This window comes from Lithobates pipiens, unplaced genomic scaffold (genome assembly GCF_037356315.1).
Source record: "Lithobates pipiens isolate NorthernLeopardFrog02 unplaced genomic scaffold, aLitPip1_a1.2 Scaffold_25, whole genome shotgun sequence".
Lineage (NCBI taxonomy): Eukaryota > Metazoa > Chordata > Amphibia > Anura > Ranidae > Lithobates > Lithobates pipiens.
In genome coordinates this window covers 97,664,305-97,683,420 of record NW_027507787.1, presented here as the reverse complement: position 1 = coordinate 97,683,420, position 19,116 = coordinate 97,664,305, and the positions used below count along the sequence as shown (strand labels likewise).

At 43.7% G+C, this 19,116-nt stretch overlaps 1 protein-coding gene across 1 annotated transcript in view; it reads left to right on the top strand.

Moving 5' to 3' along the window:
• The window catches only part of CAPG (capping actin protein, gelsolin like), a 55,502-nt gene extending 40,442 nt beyond the window's left edge, over positions 1-15,060 (top strand). The window contains exons 7-10 of the mRNA XM_077454755.1: positions 501-596; positions 6,657-6,783; positions 10,300-10,388; positions 14,862-15,060. Of these exons, the coding sequence (XP_077310881.1) occupies positions 501-596; positions 6,657-6,783; positions 10,300-10,388; positions 14,862-14,927 (378 nt within the window). The 3' untranslated portion in view covers positions 14,928-15,060. The remainder of the gene's footprint in view (positions 1-500; positions 597-6,656; positions 6,784-10,299; positions 10,389-14,861) is intronic.
• Positions 15,061-19,116: the final 4,056 nt, after the last annotated feature.

The window sequence follows — 19,116 nt, the reverse complement described above, 5'->3', positions numbered from 1 at the left end:
GCAGGGACTGTATAATATATAAAGCACTGTATAAATTGTAGGTGCTATGTAAAAGCCTATAATAAAAAATAAAGTTAAAGGGTGGATTTCAATGGTATGTGTTGAGCCCCACACTATGCTTTATTCTGGCTCAGCAGTCCAGCTTGCTAGTGCTGTAAAACAGAATGCTCCTACTTGACTCCCCTGCCAGAACACAGGTCAGGCTGCAATAGTGGGAGTGTGGCCTGATCCTGCACACCCTGGGTGATCAAGAGCCCAGTAAAACCTTATCAACAAAAATATATATATAAATAAATAAATAAATAAAACGGCTGATGGGTTTCGCATTGTGAGTGACTGTGTGACTTTTAGGCCTCATTCACATATTGTGCAGCGGAATGCCTGTTCCCACTCACAATTTTGTTATCATAATTTGCAAGCATTTCTGTGTGTACCACATAGGGTGGCCCGTTCACTTGAATTTAAACTTTTTATCTTTCGTCTTCTTGAATATGATGCAGATTCTGGGACAGAGGCCGGTAACACTGAAAGAAGGGAGCACACAGGACGACAAGGAGGCGGATGAGATTCACACCAGGGGAGCTGTACTCTACCAGGTAAGTGTTCCTCCCACCAAATTGTTCTTTTTTGTGTGTCTTTGTGCTAGGAGCACAAGTCAATCACATAGTTCTGCACGTTAAGAAAAAAAGTGAATTGGTGGCTTTTAGAAATAAATAAATGTGGCGCTGACTCAAAGTACAAAAATAAACTCATCAATGAATATCACACATAAAAACTTAATTGTAATCAAAAGGTCAAAATCTGATATCCAATCCAAATCAGTGTAATAGTAATAATAAAATGTAACAGTCCAAAATTAAATATCTTTTTTTGCACATGCACTTTTTAAGTATAGATTGCAAAAAAAATGTAAGTGAAAAAAAGTATGATTACTCAAAGGAAAGTTAAAAAAAAGTGCCTATACAAACAATAAATTCCAATATTGACAGCCAGTGGTAACGTTAGTCAGAAGGCTGCAAGCACTGTTCAGCTAAGAATTATCCAACTACACTTCCAATTTTTGGATCCTGTCTCCAATTTTCTCCGATCTGGATCTCATTACTTTAGATTTGCCTATAAATTCGGCTGCCAATATCTCTGGATCTGCTAAGGCTCTTCATGAGCATTCTCCATGATAGATGTTTAACACACACAAATATTTATAAAAACCACTGCTGTAATTCTCATCCACGATCCGTGTGCTCCACCAATGGATGATCATGTATCTGTAGATACCAGTTGATTACTTTTTGCATATGCATATTCTATTGATGTTGCGGGTGATAGTTATTGGTAACTGCTAGTGCCACATGTGTACACATATGATCCATTGCATGCTCCCTTCTGTTCTATCATTGGAACGTTATAGTAGTCATGTGCAATTAATTTTGATTCAAATTCGTTTTTTTTACAAATTTGTTAATTCGGAAATATCTGAATTAACGAAAACCTGTGTAACAAATTTTTCCAAACATTCGGAAATTGGAAAACCTGAATAATTTAAATTCTGAAATAACTAACTAATAATAACTTGACTATTACTAACTATTAAATTATAGGTATTGGAATTTCCTTTCAAATTTGGCTGTTATTGAATGTAACAAATAAGAATTTATCCGAAGTTACAAATTATCCAAAATAACGAATGTCGTATCTATTTAGATTTGTTATTTTTGTTATTCGTAACTTTGGATAAATTCGTATTCATTACGTTCACTAACAGCCAAATTTGAAAGGAAATTCCAATACCTATAATTTAATATATATTATTATTAGTTATTCTTTGGCATTTTCGGATCTTCTTTCTAATTTTCGAATTATGAAAAAAAAAAAAAAAAAAAAAGCAAATGAAACGAGGATGAACACATTTTTTGGCAGCGCACATGTATACTTTATTGTAAAAGACAAGGTTTTTAAACTCCTTGGTGCAGACAGTATGCAAATATGTGGCCTATCGGCAGGTGGACCTTAAAGTCAAGAGACCGCATATTTGTGTACTAGGATGTAATCATAGCTGTGTTGAGAGAGTGCACCCTGCACTGAACAGGCCCCATCAGCTAAGCCCCAGTTCACACAGGGGCAACTTGTCCCCTATTTTGTAGATGCTATAACTTTTGCGCAAACCAATCAATATACGCTTATTGTGATATTTTTGGTGAAAACATTTTTTGAAGAATACATATTGGCCTAAACTGAAGAAATGTTTTTATTTTTTTGGGGGGATATTTATGTATAGCACAAAAAATAAAAACCATAGAGGTGAACAAATGTCACCAATCAAAAGCTCTACGTATGGGGAAAAAAAAGGACGCCAGTTTTGTTTGGGTGCAGCGTCGCACGACCACACAATTTTCATTCAAAGCAACGCAGTGCCGTATCACAAAAAAATGGCCTGGTCATTAAGGGGCAAATCTTCCAGTCCTTAAGTCGTTAAACCTCATTTGCCACTTAGTTGCCCAATTAGACAGCGCATTACATCGGCTTGTAAATTGGAGATATCGTGTTAGGACGTTATTCCACTGCATAGCTTAATGTCATCTGCAAAGAAAGAAATGTTACTTTTAAACCCAGACCCTATATCATTTAAATTATTAAAAAGTAAGGGTCCCAGCACTGAACCTTGGGGTACACCACTGATAACCTTAGACCAGCCATTCTCAACCAGGGTTCTATGGAACCCTGAGGTTCCTCCGGAGGTTGCTAGGGGTTCCTTGAGCTGTGGCTGATGAACCATCTTTTTGATGGAGTTCGAGGTTCCAGGAGGTTTATTGTAGATCGCGCCTTGGAGCACACTTGCTGACATTAACCCCTTGTCATGGTGGAAGTCATGGTGGTATCGTATATACTAATATATAATTAGTATATACCGTATTTATCGGCGTATAACACGCACTTTTTTCCCCTTAAAATCAGGGGAAAATTGCGGGTGCGTGTTATACGCCGATACTCCGCGATTTCCGCACAATTTTTCGTTTTGCTTTCGGCCGCCTCGGCCCTTCTCGGTGGCTTTCGGCCTCTCTCGGCGGCTGTCGGTGGCTTTCGGCCGCTCTCGGACCTTCTCGGCGGCTTTCGGCCGCTCTCGGACCTTCTCGGCGGCTTTCGCCCGCTCTCGGACCTTCTCGGCGGCTTTCGGCCGCTCTCGGACCTCGGCAGCTTTCGGCCGCGGTCGGCCGCGGTCCGAGAGCGGCCGAAAGCTGCCGCGGTCTGAGAGCGGCCGAAAGCCGCCGAGAAGGTCCGAGAGCGGCCGAAAGCCGCCGAGAAGGTCCGAGAGCGGCCGAAAGCCACAGAGAAGGTCCGAGAGCGGCCGAAAGCCACAGAGATGGTCCGAGAGCGGCAGAGAGCTGCCGAAAGCCGCCGAGAAGGGGCGAGGCGGCCGAAAGCCGCCGAGAAGGTCCAAGAGCGGCCGAAAGCCGCCAAGAACTTCCGGGTGCCGCCGAGATACACGGGACATCTCGGCGGCGCCATTTTTAAAAACATAAGCGGACAATGCACTAAGACGGACCAGCTGCATGTCAAGGCTGCAATGACGAGAGGCTGCAATGACGAGGCTGCAATGAGGACAGGCTTCATGACAAGGCTGCATGACAAGGCTGCAATGAGGACAGGCTGCATGACAAGGCTGCAATGAGGACAGGCTGCATGACGAGGCTGCAAATGACGCTGAGGAGGCTTCAGATGGACACTGATAAGGCTGCATTGATGGGCATTTAAATGTAAGTTTCTTCAGGTCGCTCCTAGTCGCCTCAAGTCGCGCTACATCTAAAAATCAATGTAAGTGAATGAGAGCCATCTTAATGCACACTACTGAAGTCGCTCCGACTTAAGAAAAGGTTCCTGTACTACTTCTATCCGACTGGTACCCATTGATTTCCATGGAAGTCGCCTCCAAGTCGGATCTCCATCTATATTGAGGCGACAATGTCGCCTCTCACAGAATAATCAGCTCTCGAGAGGGAACTCCACTCCAAATTTATTTAAAAAATCTGGCATGGCTTCCCCCTCCGGGAGCATACCAGGCCCTTAGGTCTGGTATGGATTTTAAGGGGAACCCCCCACGCCGAAAAAACGGCATGGGGTCCCCCACAAGGTCCATACCAGACCCTTATCCGAGCATGCTGCCTGGCCGGTCAGGAAAGGGGTGGGGATGAGCGAGCCCCCCCCCTGGACCGTACCAGGCTGCGTGCCCTCAACATGGGGGGTTGGTGCTTTGGGGAAGGGTGGCGCCCTGCGGCCCCCCCACCCCAAAGCACCTTGTCCCCATGTTGATGAGGTCTGTGGGCGGGGGGGCTTATCAGAATCCGGGAGCCCCCTTTAATAAGGGGGCCCCCAGATCCCGGCCCCCAACCCTATGTGAATGAGTAAGGGGTACATTGTACCCCTACCCATTCACCTGGGGAAAAAGTGTCTATAAAAAATAAAAAACACAACACAAGTTTTAAAAGTAATTTATTAATCAGCTCCAGGGGTCTTTTTCCGACATCGGGGGTCTTCTTCCGACTTCACTGCTCTGTTTGGCCTCTTCTACCGGTGTCCTTGCCTCTTCTCCCGGGCTCCTCCTCTGTCTTGTTGGAGCTCTTTTACTCCTCCATCCTCGGTCCTTATTACCTCTTCCGATGTTGACACGGCGCTGTCTTCCGCTGTACTGGCTTCCGATAAGCCCCCCCGCCCGCAGACCCGACAACCAATGGCCAGGGTTGTCGGGAAGAGGCCCTTGTCCTCATCAACATGGGGACAAGGTGGGTGGGGGGCCGCAGGGCGCCCCCCCTTCCCCAAAGCACCAACCCCCCATGTTGAGGGCACGAGGCCTGGTACGGTCCGGGGGGCACCGGCACGCCCCCACCCCCTTCCTGACCGGCCAGGCTGCGTGCTCGGATAAGGGTCGGGGGTATGGACCTTGGGGTGGACCCCCATGCCGTTTTTTGGGTGTAGGGGGTTCCCCTTAAAATCCATACCAGACCTAAGGGCCCGGTATGCTCCCAGAGGGGGAACCCATGCAGTTTTTTTTTCATTTGGCGTGGAGTTCCCCCTAGAGAGATCATTATTCTCTGATTGGCCACGGTCAAATTCGCCTGGCCTGGGGCGACTTAAAGCCATGTTGTAAGTCACCCCAAGTCCTGTTGAGAAGTCATGTCCAAGTTGCCTCCAAAAGTCATGTTGGAAGTCGTGTTGCCCCTGTGTGAACCGGCTCTTAGTAATGACCCCTTATTACAAGGGGTCAATCACACCTGTGGCTATATACCCACCTTGACAATGCAAATGTCAAATCTCACTCGGGCAGTAAAGGTTTCACCGGGCAAATTTCCCAGCAGATCTTTAAAAAGACACTTTAACCACTTAAGGACCGCCTCATGCCGACATACGTCGGCAGAATGGCATGGCTGGGCACACTCACGTATCGGTATGTGATTCTTTAAGTGCCCAGCTGTGGGTCGGGAGCGCGCCGGCGGCGGCACGCTCCCGACCCGGTCCTGTGCTCCATGACTGTGGCCGCGGAACCAGCGGACCCGATCGCTGATGGTGTCCCGCGTCGGGTCACAGAGCTGAAGAACAAGGAGAGGTCTGTGTGAACAAACCTCTCCCCGTGCTTCCCTGTGTGGCTGTCACGATCGTCTCTTCCCTTTTATAGGGAAGGACGATCAGTGACGTCACATGCCAGGCCACGCCCCCCTATGATAAAAAAAAAAACACATAACGTCATACATAACACTACACTGCCCCCTAGTGGTTAACTCCTTCACTGCCAGGGTCATTTACACAGGAATCAATGCATTTAAATAGCATTGATTTCTGTATATCTGACAATAGTCCCAAAAATGTGTCAAAAATGTCCGATGTGTCTGCCGTAATGTCGCAGTCACAATAAAAAATCGCTGATCGCTGCCATTAAATATTAACAAAAATGCTATAAAACTATCCCCTATTTTGTAAACGCTATAACTTTTGCGTAAACCAATCAATCGCTAATTGCGATTTTTTATTTTTTTTTAACCAAAAATATGTAGAAGAATACGTATCGGCCTAAATGGAGGAAAAAAAATGTTTTTTATATAGCAAAAAGTAAAAAATATTGCATTTTTTTCAAAATTGGCGCTCTATTTTTGTTTATAGCGCAAAAAATAAAAACCGCATAGGTGATCAAACACCACCAAAAGAAAGCTCTATTTGTGAAAAAAAAAAGAATGCCAATTTTGTTTGGGAGCCATGTCGCACGACCGCGCAATTGTCAGTTAAAGCGACGCAGTGCCGAATCGCAAAAAGGGGCCTGGTCCTTTGGCTGCAAATTAGTCCGGGGCTTATGTGGTTAAAGTGCATTCCTTTTTTTGATGACACATTTGAGAATCCCCACTATAGGTTTGTGTTGCCATGTCACAGCATACCTTTTTAAGAAATAATTTTGCCTTTTTAGTTTACTTGAAGTAGGATTATATATATAGGACTCTATAGGCAGCTTATATGAATTATGGGGGTATTTTTGTAAAAGATAATTTTTCAGAAGGAATTGAGTGATATTTAGGCATATGATGTTCACATATTTTATGATAAACCTAATTGATACAAACACAGCATTTACTGAAGTGTGTATGGCCACCATAACTGTACAATGTCTCTTTGCACAGGTCTCTAATGCTACCGGAGAGATGAAGGTGACGCGTGTGGCTGATGGAGGTACTTTCCGTAAAGAGCAGCTGATTTCAGATGACTGCTTCATCCTGGACACAGTAGGGAAGCTCTATGTCTGGAAAGGTAACTCCGGATGACATAAAATTTGCTTTGACTTTATTTATTTCATTTTTTTAGCTCTACACTCTTTGAAACAGGCTCTTATATTTGAAGTCTGAGGCCCCCCAAAGTCAGAACATTACTGCCCTGTTAATTTTTGTTAAAAAAAACACACACTTGTCCAAGCTCATGAGTGTGTGTATAATGGCATCAAAGATCAGAGCACATTTATAAGGTACCCCACTCCCCATCAGGAGTCTGGGGGGGGGGGGGGGTCAAGGCCAGGGTCCTTTTTCTTTGAAGGAGGACCATGTGTACTTATTTCTGGTTAATTTTTTGTGCGCTCACTTTTTTTTTTTTTGCACCCGGTGTTTAGTTTTGAGTGTGCACACTGCACCGCGGGAGAAAAAAAAAAAAGAAGCAGAGTCAGTAATGTTATGCACACTCAAGAGCTGGCAAACAATACATAGTATCAGGTTAGGCAATTGACTGGAAGCCAACTGTCTCACATCAGGGCCTCTGGTGGCTCTTACTCCCAACTTCAGAGTTATCTTCATGCAAAGTACAGCTAAAAAGCTGAGAAACAAATCTTTTGTAGTTCTAAACAACATAAGGGTACATTCATGGCTTCATAGGTGCAGATAGTTTGCTGCATACAGAGGTGGCTAAATGCAGCGTCTTGACACAGCAACACTCTGTACTATGGCAGCATACAAACTGGCTAATTAGCTGCGAGAGCGATCAGAACTCAACTGGATGAACACTACATACGGGGAAAGTGGGAGGCTCCATTCCCATGTAACTACATGTGAAAAGCAACACCACCAGGCATTGGTTTCACAAATGGAGTACAAATATGACAGCCGCTGCTTGTCACACAGTATATGCGGGCAGCATTTAGATTTCGCCAGCAAGAATCGATTCTTGCCTGCAGTCGACCCTGTTCACTGCTGTGTGAATGTAGCCTAATACATCAAGTCAGAATTTTCAATCTATGAATTAAGCCCAGATTGTGATTTTAACCTCGGATACAAAACTGGAACTTTTAATAGGATTAATATTGTTTACCGCACTTTCTTCACCCCCTTCTTGAATGAGGTAGTGTTTTTCTTATCATTTCAACACCAACTAGGGAACATTTTAAAGGGGTTGTAAAAGTTTGCCGCCGTTTATTTCCTATCCTAAAATTGTAATTTGTTCATAAACGACCTGGAGGATGGGGTAAACAGTTCAATCTCTGTATTTGCGGACCATACTAAGCTAAGCAGGGCAATAACTTCTCCGCGGGATGTGGAAATCTTGCAAAAAGATCTGAAAAGATTAATGGGGTGGGCAACTACATGGCAAGTTAGGTTCAATGAAGGAAAAGGTAAAATAATGCAATTGGGGGGAAAAAATATGAATGTAATCTATACATTGGGGGGGAGAACCTCTGGGGGAATCTAGGATGGAAAAGGACCTGGGGGTCCTAGTAGATGACAGGCTCAGCAATGGCATGCAATGCCAAGCTGCTGCTACCAAAGCAAACAGAATATTGGCATGCATTAAAAAAAAGGGATCAACTCCAGAGATAAAACGATAATTCTCCCGTTCTAGAAGACTCTGGTCTGGCCGCACCTGGAGTATGCTGTCCAGTTCTGGGCACCAGTCCTCAGGAAGGATGTACTGGAAATGGAGCGAGTACAAAGAAGGGTAACAAAGCTAATAAAGGGTCTGGAGGATATTAGTTATAAGGAAAGGTTGTGAGCACTGAACTTATTCTCTCTGGAGAAGAGACACTTGAGAGGGGATATGATTTCAATATACAAATATACGGGTGACCCCACAATAGAGATAAAACTTTTTTGCAGAAGGGACTTTAACAAGACTCATGGCCACTCATTAAAATTAGAAGAAAAGAGGTTTAACCTTAAACTATGTAGAGGGTTCTTTACTGTAAGAGTGGCAAGGATGTGGAATTCCCTTCCACAGTCTGTGGTCTCAGCGGGGGGCATTGATCGTTTCAAGAAACTATTAGATAAGCACCTGATCGACTGGAACATACAGAGATATACAATGTAATACTGGACTTGATAGACTTGTCTTTTTTCAACCTCACCTACTATTTAACTATATAAAAAAAAAAAGAAAAAAAGAGAAGTATACTTACTTCCTCTGTGCAATGGTTGTGCACAGAGTGGCCCCGATCCTCCTCTTCTGGGGTCCCTCAGCGGTGCTCCTGGTTACTTCCCGCATCAAGTTCCCCTCGGAAACCCAATTCCCAAGGGTATACTAATGCAGCACGCTCCCGAGTGCTGCTGCTATGTCCATTGATAGAAAGCAGGACTCTGCCCCATCCCCAGCTCACTGTATTTGATCGACAGCAGTGGGAGCCAATGGCTCATGCTGCTATTAATCTGTCCAATGAGGAATAGACAGCCGCTGGAGCTGCTGCGCTTGTTCTCATGGCTGAAAAAATTGGGGGCTACTGCATTAAGGTGAAAAACCATAAGGGTTTACAACCCCTTTAAGTATACATTTAAGCTTTTACTACCAGAAATGTATTACCGTATTTATCGGCGTATAACACGCACCCCAAGTTTAGGAGGGAATTTTGTGGAAAAAAACTTTTAGGAGGGAAACTTTTTAAAAATGGCGCCGCCGAGATGTTCTGTGTATCTCGGCGGCGCCCGGAAGTTCTTGCCGGCTTTCGGCCGAGAGCGGCCAAGAAGGTCCGAGAGCGGCGGAAAGCCGCCCAGAGCCCAAAAAATTGCGTGGAAATCACGGAGTATCGGCGTATAACACGCACCCGCGATTTTCTCCTGATTTTAAGGGGAAAAAGGTGCGTGTTATACGCCGATAAATGTGGTATATTGCAAGGCGTATTTCTCCACCTGTGACATATGGGTGTGTAGGCAGGGGCAGGTCGCCCCTGTTGTGCAGAGTTTTGAAATAATGCGCTGGAACCTTCTTGTATACAGCAATATGCTTTGCTTTTGTGGAGGATTAGAAATGCACGTCTTACAGTATGAGAAATAGGAACTAACCACAAACAAGGGAACTTAGATAAACGGTAGAACCTGTCATATCATATAGTACACATTATAACAATATAATACTACAGCGCCACCTGCTGCATAGATAAGTATAATGCATACAGTATTTGTCAGTTTATTAGCAGCCATGCTGTTGTTCTTTCCCACCCCCCCCCCCCCCCAAACTGTGGGTGGCACTATGCCAATAACACAGATGGAGAGGAGTCTGTTAGGGTAATTGTTTCCTTGTGGATTTCATCAGGGGCTCAGAAGCCAACTGTCTGAATGGACAGACCTCAGGTGGCCATCTTGACATGAAACCTTTATATATAGGGTCGCTTATGTTATTCAGGAACACCTGGAGTGCGTGCTAGGTCAGGGATAGAGACCCAGCTGGCTAGGGAACGTGCATAACACAGGTAGAAGTTCCTGGTGAGTTCAGCTCGGGAAAACTTGGGGAGGGAGAGAATCAACATGAATAGGATTCACAGCAATATTGTAATGTCAAATATTCTTTTATCATCAGGTAGAAAAGCAAATAAGGAGGAACGGGAACAATCACTAGCAACTGCTGAAAAATTCATAACTCTCATGAAGTACTCAACTAAAACACAGGTGAGATGATGATTTCTTATCCATTGTTTTTTTCTTTAACTTAAGCTCACTTATAAAGTACATACTGTAGGTCACAAAGTAAAATACCTGTGTGCAGAGCCCACGATTAAAGCCACCATCCTTTTTAATAGCTCAGTGTCACTGCACTAGAACAAGCACATATCCTGGTACCAGAGTACTTGAAGCTTTATCTTGAACACTGGCTGCCACTCCATTAGAGACACAGTCCCCCTATTCCATGCGCCCGGCCCCTAATCTACATGCAGGGCACTGGATACATAGGCTCTAATTAGCTTTATAAAAAAGGGTGGGCTCCGGGTGCAGTGGTCTGCGCTCTAGCCCACCCAGTTGTGTGACAATACCGATATTGTCTTCCTGCTTCGTCTCCTGGCCAATCAGAAAGTAGGTCTTAAGACCCGATTGGCCAAGAGGAGAAGGGATCGTATTGGCCATCCGAGAATAGAAGCAGGAGGAAGCTGCCAAATCTGCCTGCAACCTGGATGGGGCAAGTGTGGGGCTGGTGGGCGGACAATGGGGGGGGTTGGGTGTTTGTTCAATTAACCGACCAAATGGAAGGGGGAGTCAGGTGGTTTGTTTGCACCCCCCCCCCCCCCCCCAAAAAAAAAAATTGAGCACCAACCACCACTGATCTTGACATGTCTCATCACTATTTTTGTGACACATTCCTCTTGGTGCTACTTCACACTGTATTGCAGGTTATAACAAACATTACAGCAAAGCTTGGTAATGCACTTTAGGTGGATATTGCGGTGTAAACTCAAATGCACACCAGTGTTGATCTACAATATACTACAATGCATATACTCTATGCAGCTTATTGCACTTAAATTGTGTAAGGCCTATTGTTTTTCATGTGTTGCTTAGCCCCTTTCACATTGGCACAATTTGACACCGATTTTCAAAAAGTAGTTCCTGCACTGCTTTGGTGGTTTCAGGGGCGATTTTCAATAGTGAACCCACGCAGATGTCTTTCAAACTGCCCCCGCACTGAAATGCAGGTTTGAAATCGTGAATGAATGTTCCGCTGAACTCGCATGATTTCAAACCCATGTTCAGTGTAAACGAGGGCTAAAAGCAATATATCACGACCCTTTCATTGCTGCATACATCAGAAGCAGGGGGTTTTTACACTCCTGGTTCTGTGTAAATCTGACAAGTTGGCTGTCAGATGGAAGTGATTGGGCGGCTGTTTAGCTTGCTGTTAATCACTGAAATCTGTGTGTACAAAGCCAAGTCACAGCTACCAATTTTTATTATCTATATTTGATATCAACTAGATAGACCAAAAAAGCTGCTGGAAGCTTAACGCCTTTGAAAAACTTATATTGTACATGTTCTATTTATTCATGCTTAAAGTCCAATTTTAGTTGGGTATAAAATAGATAGCCCAGCAATTCCATAAATAAATTGTGGCTCTAGCAGACTCAATGCTCTGTGATCTAGCATAATACTGTTCTGGTTTAAAAACCAGTTGGGGCCATTCCTCCTCCTCGTCCTATGAGTGCAAGTTCTCATAGCACTTTGCCCTTGGGGCATGTGACCACAACATCCTGCATGCCCAGTACAATGATGCAAAGGCGTGGCTGTCATCACTTCAGTGACTCTCTGCATCATTGAGTACTGCCCGTCACCAATGCAGAGAGGATGAGGACCCCACAAACCATGTTGCCAGTCTGAAATTAGGAAAATATAGTTTATATATAAATCATCCATACCAGAGACTGGATTTGGGCTTGACTGTACATGGCTTAAAGAGTATGTAAACCCTCACATATACCCAGTGAAGTGCATTTATAGCAACCTCCCACAACAAAAATTTCAGGCTGGCATTATCTTGGTTGACAGAGAACTTGTCAGAAGTCATCATGCTGATAACAGAGCAACGAAACAGCAAAAAGACACGGGACTTAGTGCTTTGGAAAGAGATAAGAAAACACTACAGATATATAGTTGTGCTCGTAAGTTTATATACCCTGGCAGAATTTGATTTCTTGGCCATTTTTCAGAGAATATGAATGCCAACACAAACTTTTCACTCATGGTTAGTGTTTGGCTGAAGCCATTTATCATCAACTACTCTTTAAATATTAACAGAAACTAGCCAAAATGACCCTAATCAAACGTTTACATACCCTGGTTATTGTGGCCTGATAACATGCACACAATGTGACACAAAAGGGTTTGAATGGCTATTAAAAAGGTAACCATCCTCACCTGTGATCGGTTCGCTTGCAATTAGTGGGCATGTATAAAATGAGTTTCTGGACTCCAGACAGACCGCCCCAGGCCAAAATACCAGGGTATGTAAACTTTTTATCAGGGTAATGTTGGTGGTTTGTCGATTACGATTTAAAAAATAAATAAATAAATAAAAATAAAATCACAGTTGATAATAAATAGCTTCAGCCAAACACTAACCATGAGTAAAAGAAAAGTGTGCATTATCCATATTCTCTGAAGAATAGCCAAGAAATGGTATGTATGTATGTAAACGTATGAGCACAACTGTATGTGTTTGCATCAAATTACACAAATCAGGTTTACATCCACTTTAACCACTGCATATACATCAGCACAACGGCAGCGATGGGGAAAATGGCATACCCGTACATCCCTTTTAAAACAGTGGGGCTAGCATACAGCGTGATCGTGTCCGCAGGCTCTATGTCCGCCGGTCTCCCGGCGATAGTATCACAGAGCCACAGAACGGGAAGTGCCTATGTAAAACCAGGCATTTCCCCATTCTGACCTGTGACATGACAGATCACTGCTCTCTCTGATCAGGAGAAGTGATCGCTGTCATGCGAGTGGAAGCCCACCCCCCCCCCCACAGTTAAAATCACTCCCTAGGACACGCTTAACCCCTTCCCTGCCATTGTCATTTACATAGTAAAGTGGTGAACTTCCGCTCGCACTGTGGCGTTAGGGAGCTGGGTAAAAATGACATGCCAAATGTGGGCAGGGGGTCACAAGTACTTAAAGCGGTATTCCACCCAAAAATTGAACTTTTACTTTAAAAGTCTCTTCAGATTATCTACTAAAATATTCATATTTAAAACATTGTTTGCTGAAACCACTGTTTATTATAGTATGTGTATACATAAAACACATTTATATAAGTATACGTTTTCTAAGGATAATGTGAGCTACTTTTGAAAGTGATGGCGACATTACCATCATGCTGATCTGCTGGCCTTAGTACTAAGGCTGGTCATACCTGCTTCTTCTATTTTCATTCAAGCAGTGGCTTGGGGGGGGGGGGAAAAAAGCCTATCCCTCCTCCCCAGCCACACAATCAATGTGAATGGGGGAAATGTTCTCCACTATGCCATTTTATTAAGCTGGCAGGAAATCTTCCCTGCCGTCAGAATACCATGATCCGTGCTGCTACAGCTGACAGCACTGATCTTTTGTGTACAACCAGCCTGACCTGTTGGTTGATCCATGCATGTATCAAAATGTAGATGTATCTATTGAGCCTGCAGAATTTCCAGATCCGAGTCTGTCCAGCTTAGTCATTGACTATAACTCAGCATGTATGCAGATAAGGATCTCCTGATTTGTTATCAGAGTTAACCTGGCCATAGATTTATCTTTTTCTCTTTAAATCGGAAAGCTGCCTGATCAAAAATAAATAAAAAATTCCCCCATCCACACATTCAAGGTGGATTAAGAAATTAAGAAATTCTCCCACTGTTCTTGTATTCTGACAGCAGGGACTCCTCTGCTGTCAGAATATACTGACCAATGCTGCAGCAAAGTGGCTGCATGTATTGATCGAAGACAAAAATTCCCCAACAGTCCTTTGCAACAGGATTCAATCTCTAGGTCAACTGTACTCGACCAGGGAACAGCCATAGATGGGTCAAAATTTGGCTGGTCTCTGCTGAACTGCCCACATTTTGATCTATGGCCAGCTTTAGCAACTCAAGTGAAGGTAAATTGGGTATCTGGTGCTCCAGGAGGCAATGCCCTTAGTTTGTAATAATGTACACTTGATTAGTCAGTCTTTAGGTAAAAACAAAGTTGAACCATGGTAAGGAGGCGATTTAAAAAAAGAGGGAGGCAGCCATCTTCAGTGCGTCTAGCAAAACATAAGACAAACAGGAGGCGCCACCCCCCCTTTAAGTGTATTGAAACTATCATTTATTGCACAAGAGTAAAAACACTTACAAGATATAAGTGGGAATCTTGTAAGTGTTTTTAATCTTGTGCAATAAATGATACAGTTTTAATACTACACTCCCCTCTTCCTCCTCCCATTTCTTTTATAAGCTTTAGTGACTCGTGTACTGAAGCAAGAAGATCTATGACAGTCAGGTTGCCAGCATTTCCAATAATGACAGCGGTCTTACTTTTCTCAGGAAAGGTTCCCTTGACAGATTTAAAAATAAATAAATAAGACAGACACTTTGCTTTAACCTGAAATTACCTCTGTCTCTTTGTCTGCAGGTCCAGGTGATGTCTGAGGGAAACGAATCACCTCTCTTTAAACAATTCTTCGGAAACTGGGTGTGAATAGCTGGCCTCGGGTTCCTCTGTGCTATAAGATTTCCCCTCTCCCCGCTTCAGTAACAGGTCAATTTTGTATTAAAAGAGGAACTGCAGTTTGCTCAAATAATTTGTAATAAAACATCTTTGCCATTCTGAAGCTTCCTTCCAACCACTTTGCATATTTTATATATACTGTGATTCTGTGCTTACCAAATTTGCTGCAGAAATCCCCCTCAAAGTCTGGTTGCAATGATTTAAACTGTGGGCAGCTGAAACTGCTGCCTGTTCACTTCCTGGATTTACACAGACATGCATCCAGCTCTGCAGCTCTCATTGGCCCTCTGACTCATCCACCTCCCTTCCTGGCAAACTCTCACAAGAGAGCAAGATGTGCACAAGGTCATAAGCCTAGGCTTATTTTCCCAGACGAGAAACAGGAAGTGGGCTGTATACAGCATTCACTGGCAGAAAATAAATGTTTTACTAGCCAACGTTAAAACAAGGGCAGAAGATTTAAAAGATGAAAAAAATGACTGAAGTTCCGCTTGAAGGTTAAGCCCCAGCTGCCAGGTGAAAAACTGTGCTGCCTTCTCCAGTTGCAGTGAAGGGCTCGGAACGTCTCCAGACAGAGGGATGTATTCTGTCACATTAAAAATGTATTGCAACTCGCATATAAAGTTCATGTTCACTGGGCAGAAACACGTTTGGCTTGTACCTAGCAGCTGCAGATGAAAAGCTATGTGGACACCAGTATCCCTCATTGAGCTTTATTAACAATGTACCAGCATGAAGGAGATCACTGATCTAACACTGCATACCTAGCTGTCAGTCACAGGTGCTTCAACTCTTCTCACCTTTTGTAGCTGCAGTTATATAGTTTTTTTGGTTTATACCATAGAAAGTAATTTTAAAATGACAGCTAGGCTCAGGGCTTTTGGATATGTACAGATAAACATGCACATATAATCTGAGGATATCTGTAGACAAATGGTCTGGTGACAGGGTCTCAATCATAACTGGCACATGACCCGTGTAGTCCAAATGTCCCCTACTTAACCTGTTACCTTTCTTCACCCTTTTATTAACCCTTATAATAATGATACCACACTTTCTCTTTGGAGTAAACTGGCCACAACAGCCTTTATTAACACAACCAAGAATTACTCACGCCAAAGAGAATATATATATATATATATATATACACACACACACACACACACATATACATACATATATATACACACACAAGCATAACAAAAACATTAAACAAAACACTTTTTCTAAACCCAGTCTGGTGATCTCTGACGGTGACCCACTTTACAACATAACACCACCTCACTGCGGTACGTTTACCATAACCAGCCTCCAGCTGTGACCGCTCAGAGACAACCAATTCCTGCAGTAAAACCATCCCAGTATTCTGTCCACCGTTCAGGAATACACCGGAGGGGCCCATATTACCAATGAGCCCCCCACCCCTTTTAGATCACTTCTGTTTACCGCCACCGTCAAAGACCACCAGAAAGAACGCTGCAGCCCCCAAAAGGGCCGATTTCAACTGTTGCGATGACTGTCCATCTTCCCCTGAAATAAAAAAACACAAGCCGAGAAAAACCAACAACAGGATCCTAAAACAAACACAATAGGGAGGGAGGGTGGGAAAGCTGCCTCCTCCCGTTCTTCACTTCGCCACGCAGTGCTCCCACGTGGCCCTGTCCCCTTATACTGCCTCTCCCCCTTTCCTTTACTCTAGCCCTACCTCCTGGTCTATTAACCCTTCTGCTGCAGGTTCTCTTGGACACAAGGTCATGTCCACCCCTACATTTCCCCCCCCCCCCCCCCCCACTTCCAGGATTGTCCATTCCTGGGGCTGTGTGATCTGCCATATTACTAAGGCTTGCAGGTTTATACAGTCACCACAGTTTGCCTTAGGGTACATTTACACCAGATGTTTTGCCATGGTGCAAATGGCAGCGGCAGGAACTGGACGATGCCTGCTGTTGTGAGTAGCTACTTGCAGCCGCTGAACCTGTACATTTCAATGATTGGATGAGGTCTTTTGCACAGCCAGAGTTTAACTGAAGTGCGACTGTCGCCTTGCCCCAACCTGTGTAACAAATGTCAAAGGTTAAGCAGTCTGGTTCCCGTAAAGCCTACGGATGGAAGGCTGTTAGCAGCTCAATTGTTACTACTATATCTTTCAGTGTTACTGGTTCTGCAGTTTCCCTCCACTTCTTGTTGTGTTAATGTGCAGCACAGCAAGACCCAAAAACCATGTATTTTTACATATCTACTGCCCTACGGGTAAAAATAAAGGCAAAGATCTAAATACAGGAAATCATTTACATATTCCCTGCCAAAAATAGGTCTGAAAACAGATTGTGGGCTTCTGCGTTTAGATCGATGCAAATAATTTCAGGTTACAACTGTGCACTAAGGGCTCTTGGGGTGTAGTGAAGGTACAGCCTCAATAGAGAGACTTTTATACAAATGTGTTCTGCTTCTTAGCTCTAAAAAAAGGTAGTACACTGCATGACTGGCGTTCTGTGAATTTGACATTTTGAAGTTTCCACCTCAAATCTGCATTTGAAAGTTGTCTACTCTTAGCCCTTGTACAGACGGTCAGAGATTCCGACAACCAAATCCGTCGGATTTTGTCCGAAACTGTTGTATACACACGGTCGGACAAAGTTGTCAGAAAATCCGACGTGATGCCGTTATTTCGTTACAACGGGACTATGTTCACGCTAGTAGCCAATAGCTTTGGTCTAGGAATTTGATCTGAGCATGCGTGGCACTTTGTCCGATCGGAATTCTCTACACATGATCAGAGTATGTCCGATCAGAGCATTTTGTCTGAAAATATTTCCGGCAAGTTGGTCCGACGGATATTCCGACGGAAACAGTCCGATGCAGACCACACAGTCGGAATATCCGACAAAATGCTCCGATCGGACACATTCCGACGGAATCTGACTGTGTACAAGGGCTTAGTATAAATTTTCTGGTCTACACCCTGATCACCTAATTTCACTGAAATTATACTTGCATATCCGTCACAAACCTTCCACCAGGACAGCAAGCAAACTTATTTTTCCGGTTGTGGAGGAGGAGCATTGACTGTCTTCCCTCCACTATGATATAACACTTGGGCCGAGCTGCCATGTGGCAACATTGGGAATCCCTTCACTCAGACCAAGCAGCGCTTATGCAGGGCTTCTTCTCACTCCCATGGGCACTGGGACAAAAAGATTAACCACAGCAGAGACAAATTAAACAAACATGCCCTTTCTGGGCAAACGTACAGGTTCAAATTTGAAGATGAACGGCGCCCTGTGGAATCAGTGAACAAACATAGTATAAGCTGTCCCTTTAAAAGTGAAGTCACCGAAATCTGCCAATATATTAAAGGTTGAGGTGCTAGTGATGTTCCGTAAAACATTATAAATATATACATAGTATAACAAGCTAGAAAGACCATATGTGATGAATCCCAACACCATAATGTGATGCTCAAAAAATAAACTTCCAGATCTTTACCACAAGTGCTCAGGAGATGGGTAGCCCCAAATTCTGACCCCTTTTTACAGGAGGGTCAAACAGCGCTTCTGGAATACCAACTGATTCCACAGTTCTACTCCACTGGCCCCTCGAGATGAAACTAGGATGGGAAAAATGATTCTTCGTGGTGAAGAACTAGAAGTTTATTTTTTGAGCATCACATTATGGTGTTGGGATTCATCACACATGGAATTTCTAGCTTGCTATACTATTTGCAATTCAGTTTATGTGTGTTTTACTGAACATCACTGAAGATACCAAAATAATACATAGATTATGTATGAATTGTACCAAGAGAAATCAGTAGGCTGCCACTGCTGGCCCTTTCCTGAATTCAGTACTTTGTGGCAATGACCTGGAACAAGAAAAACAGCAGCCGTAGAACTCCTGACTTCTAAACTTGTTTCAGGACATTGAGGTTTTGAAGCTTTTGGATCAATATGGACACCATACCGTTAGTGTGGTTATGAAGGAAAGCTCAGTAACAATGAGAATCTACATGCCCAACCTTCTTTGTACTAGGAGCATTTTATCGTGGAAAGTCTTGGATACTACCTTCTCCCTCAGGACTTCAACGTTTACTGTGAATTTGCATGGCTCATGTCAAAGTCTAGCACTTTTATTCACCAGTTTGTGCCATTCTAAGAAGACT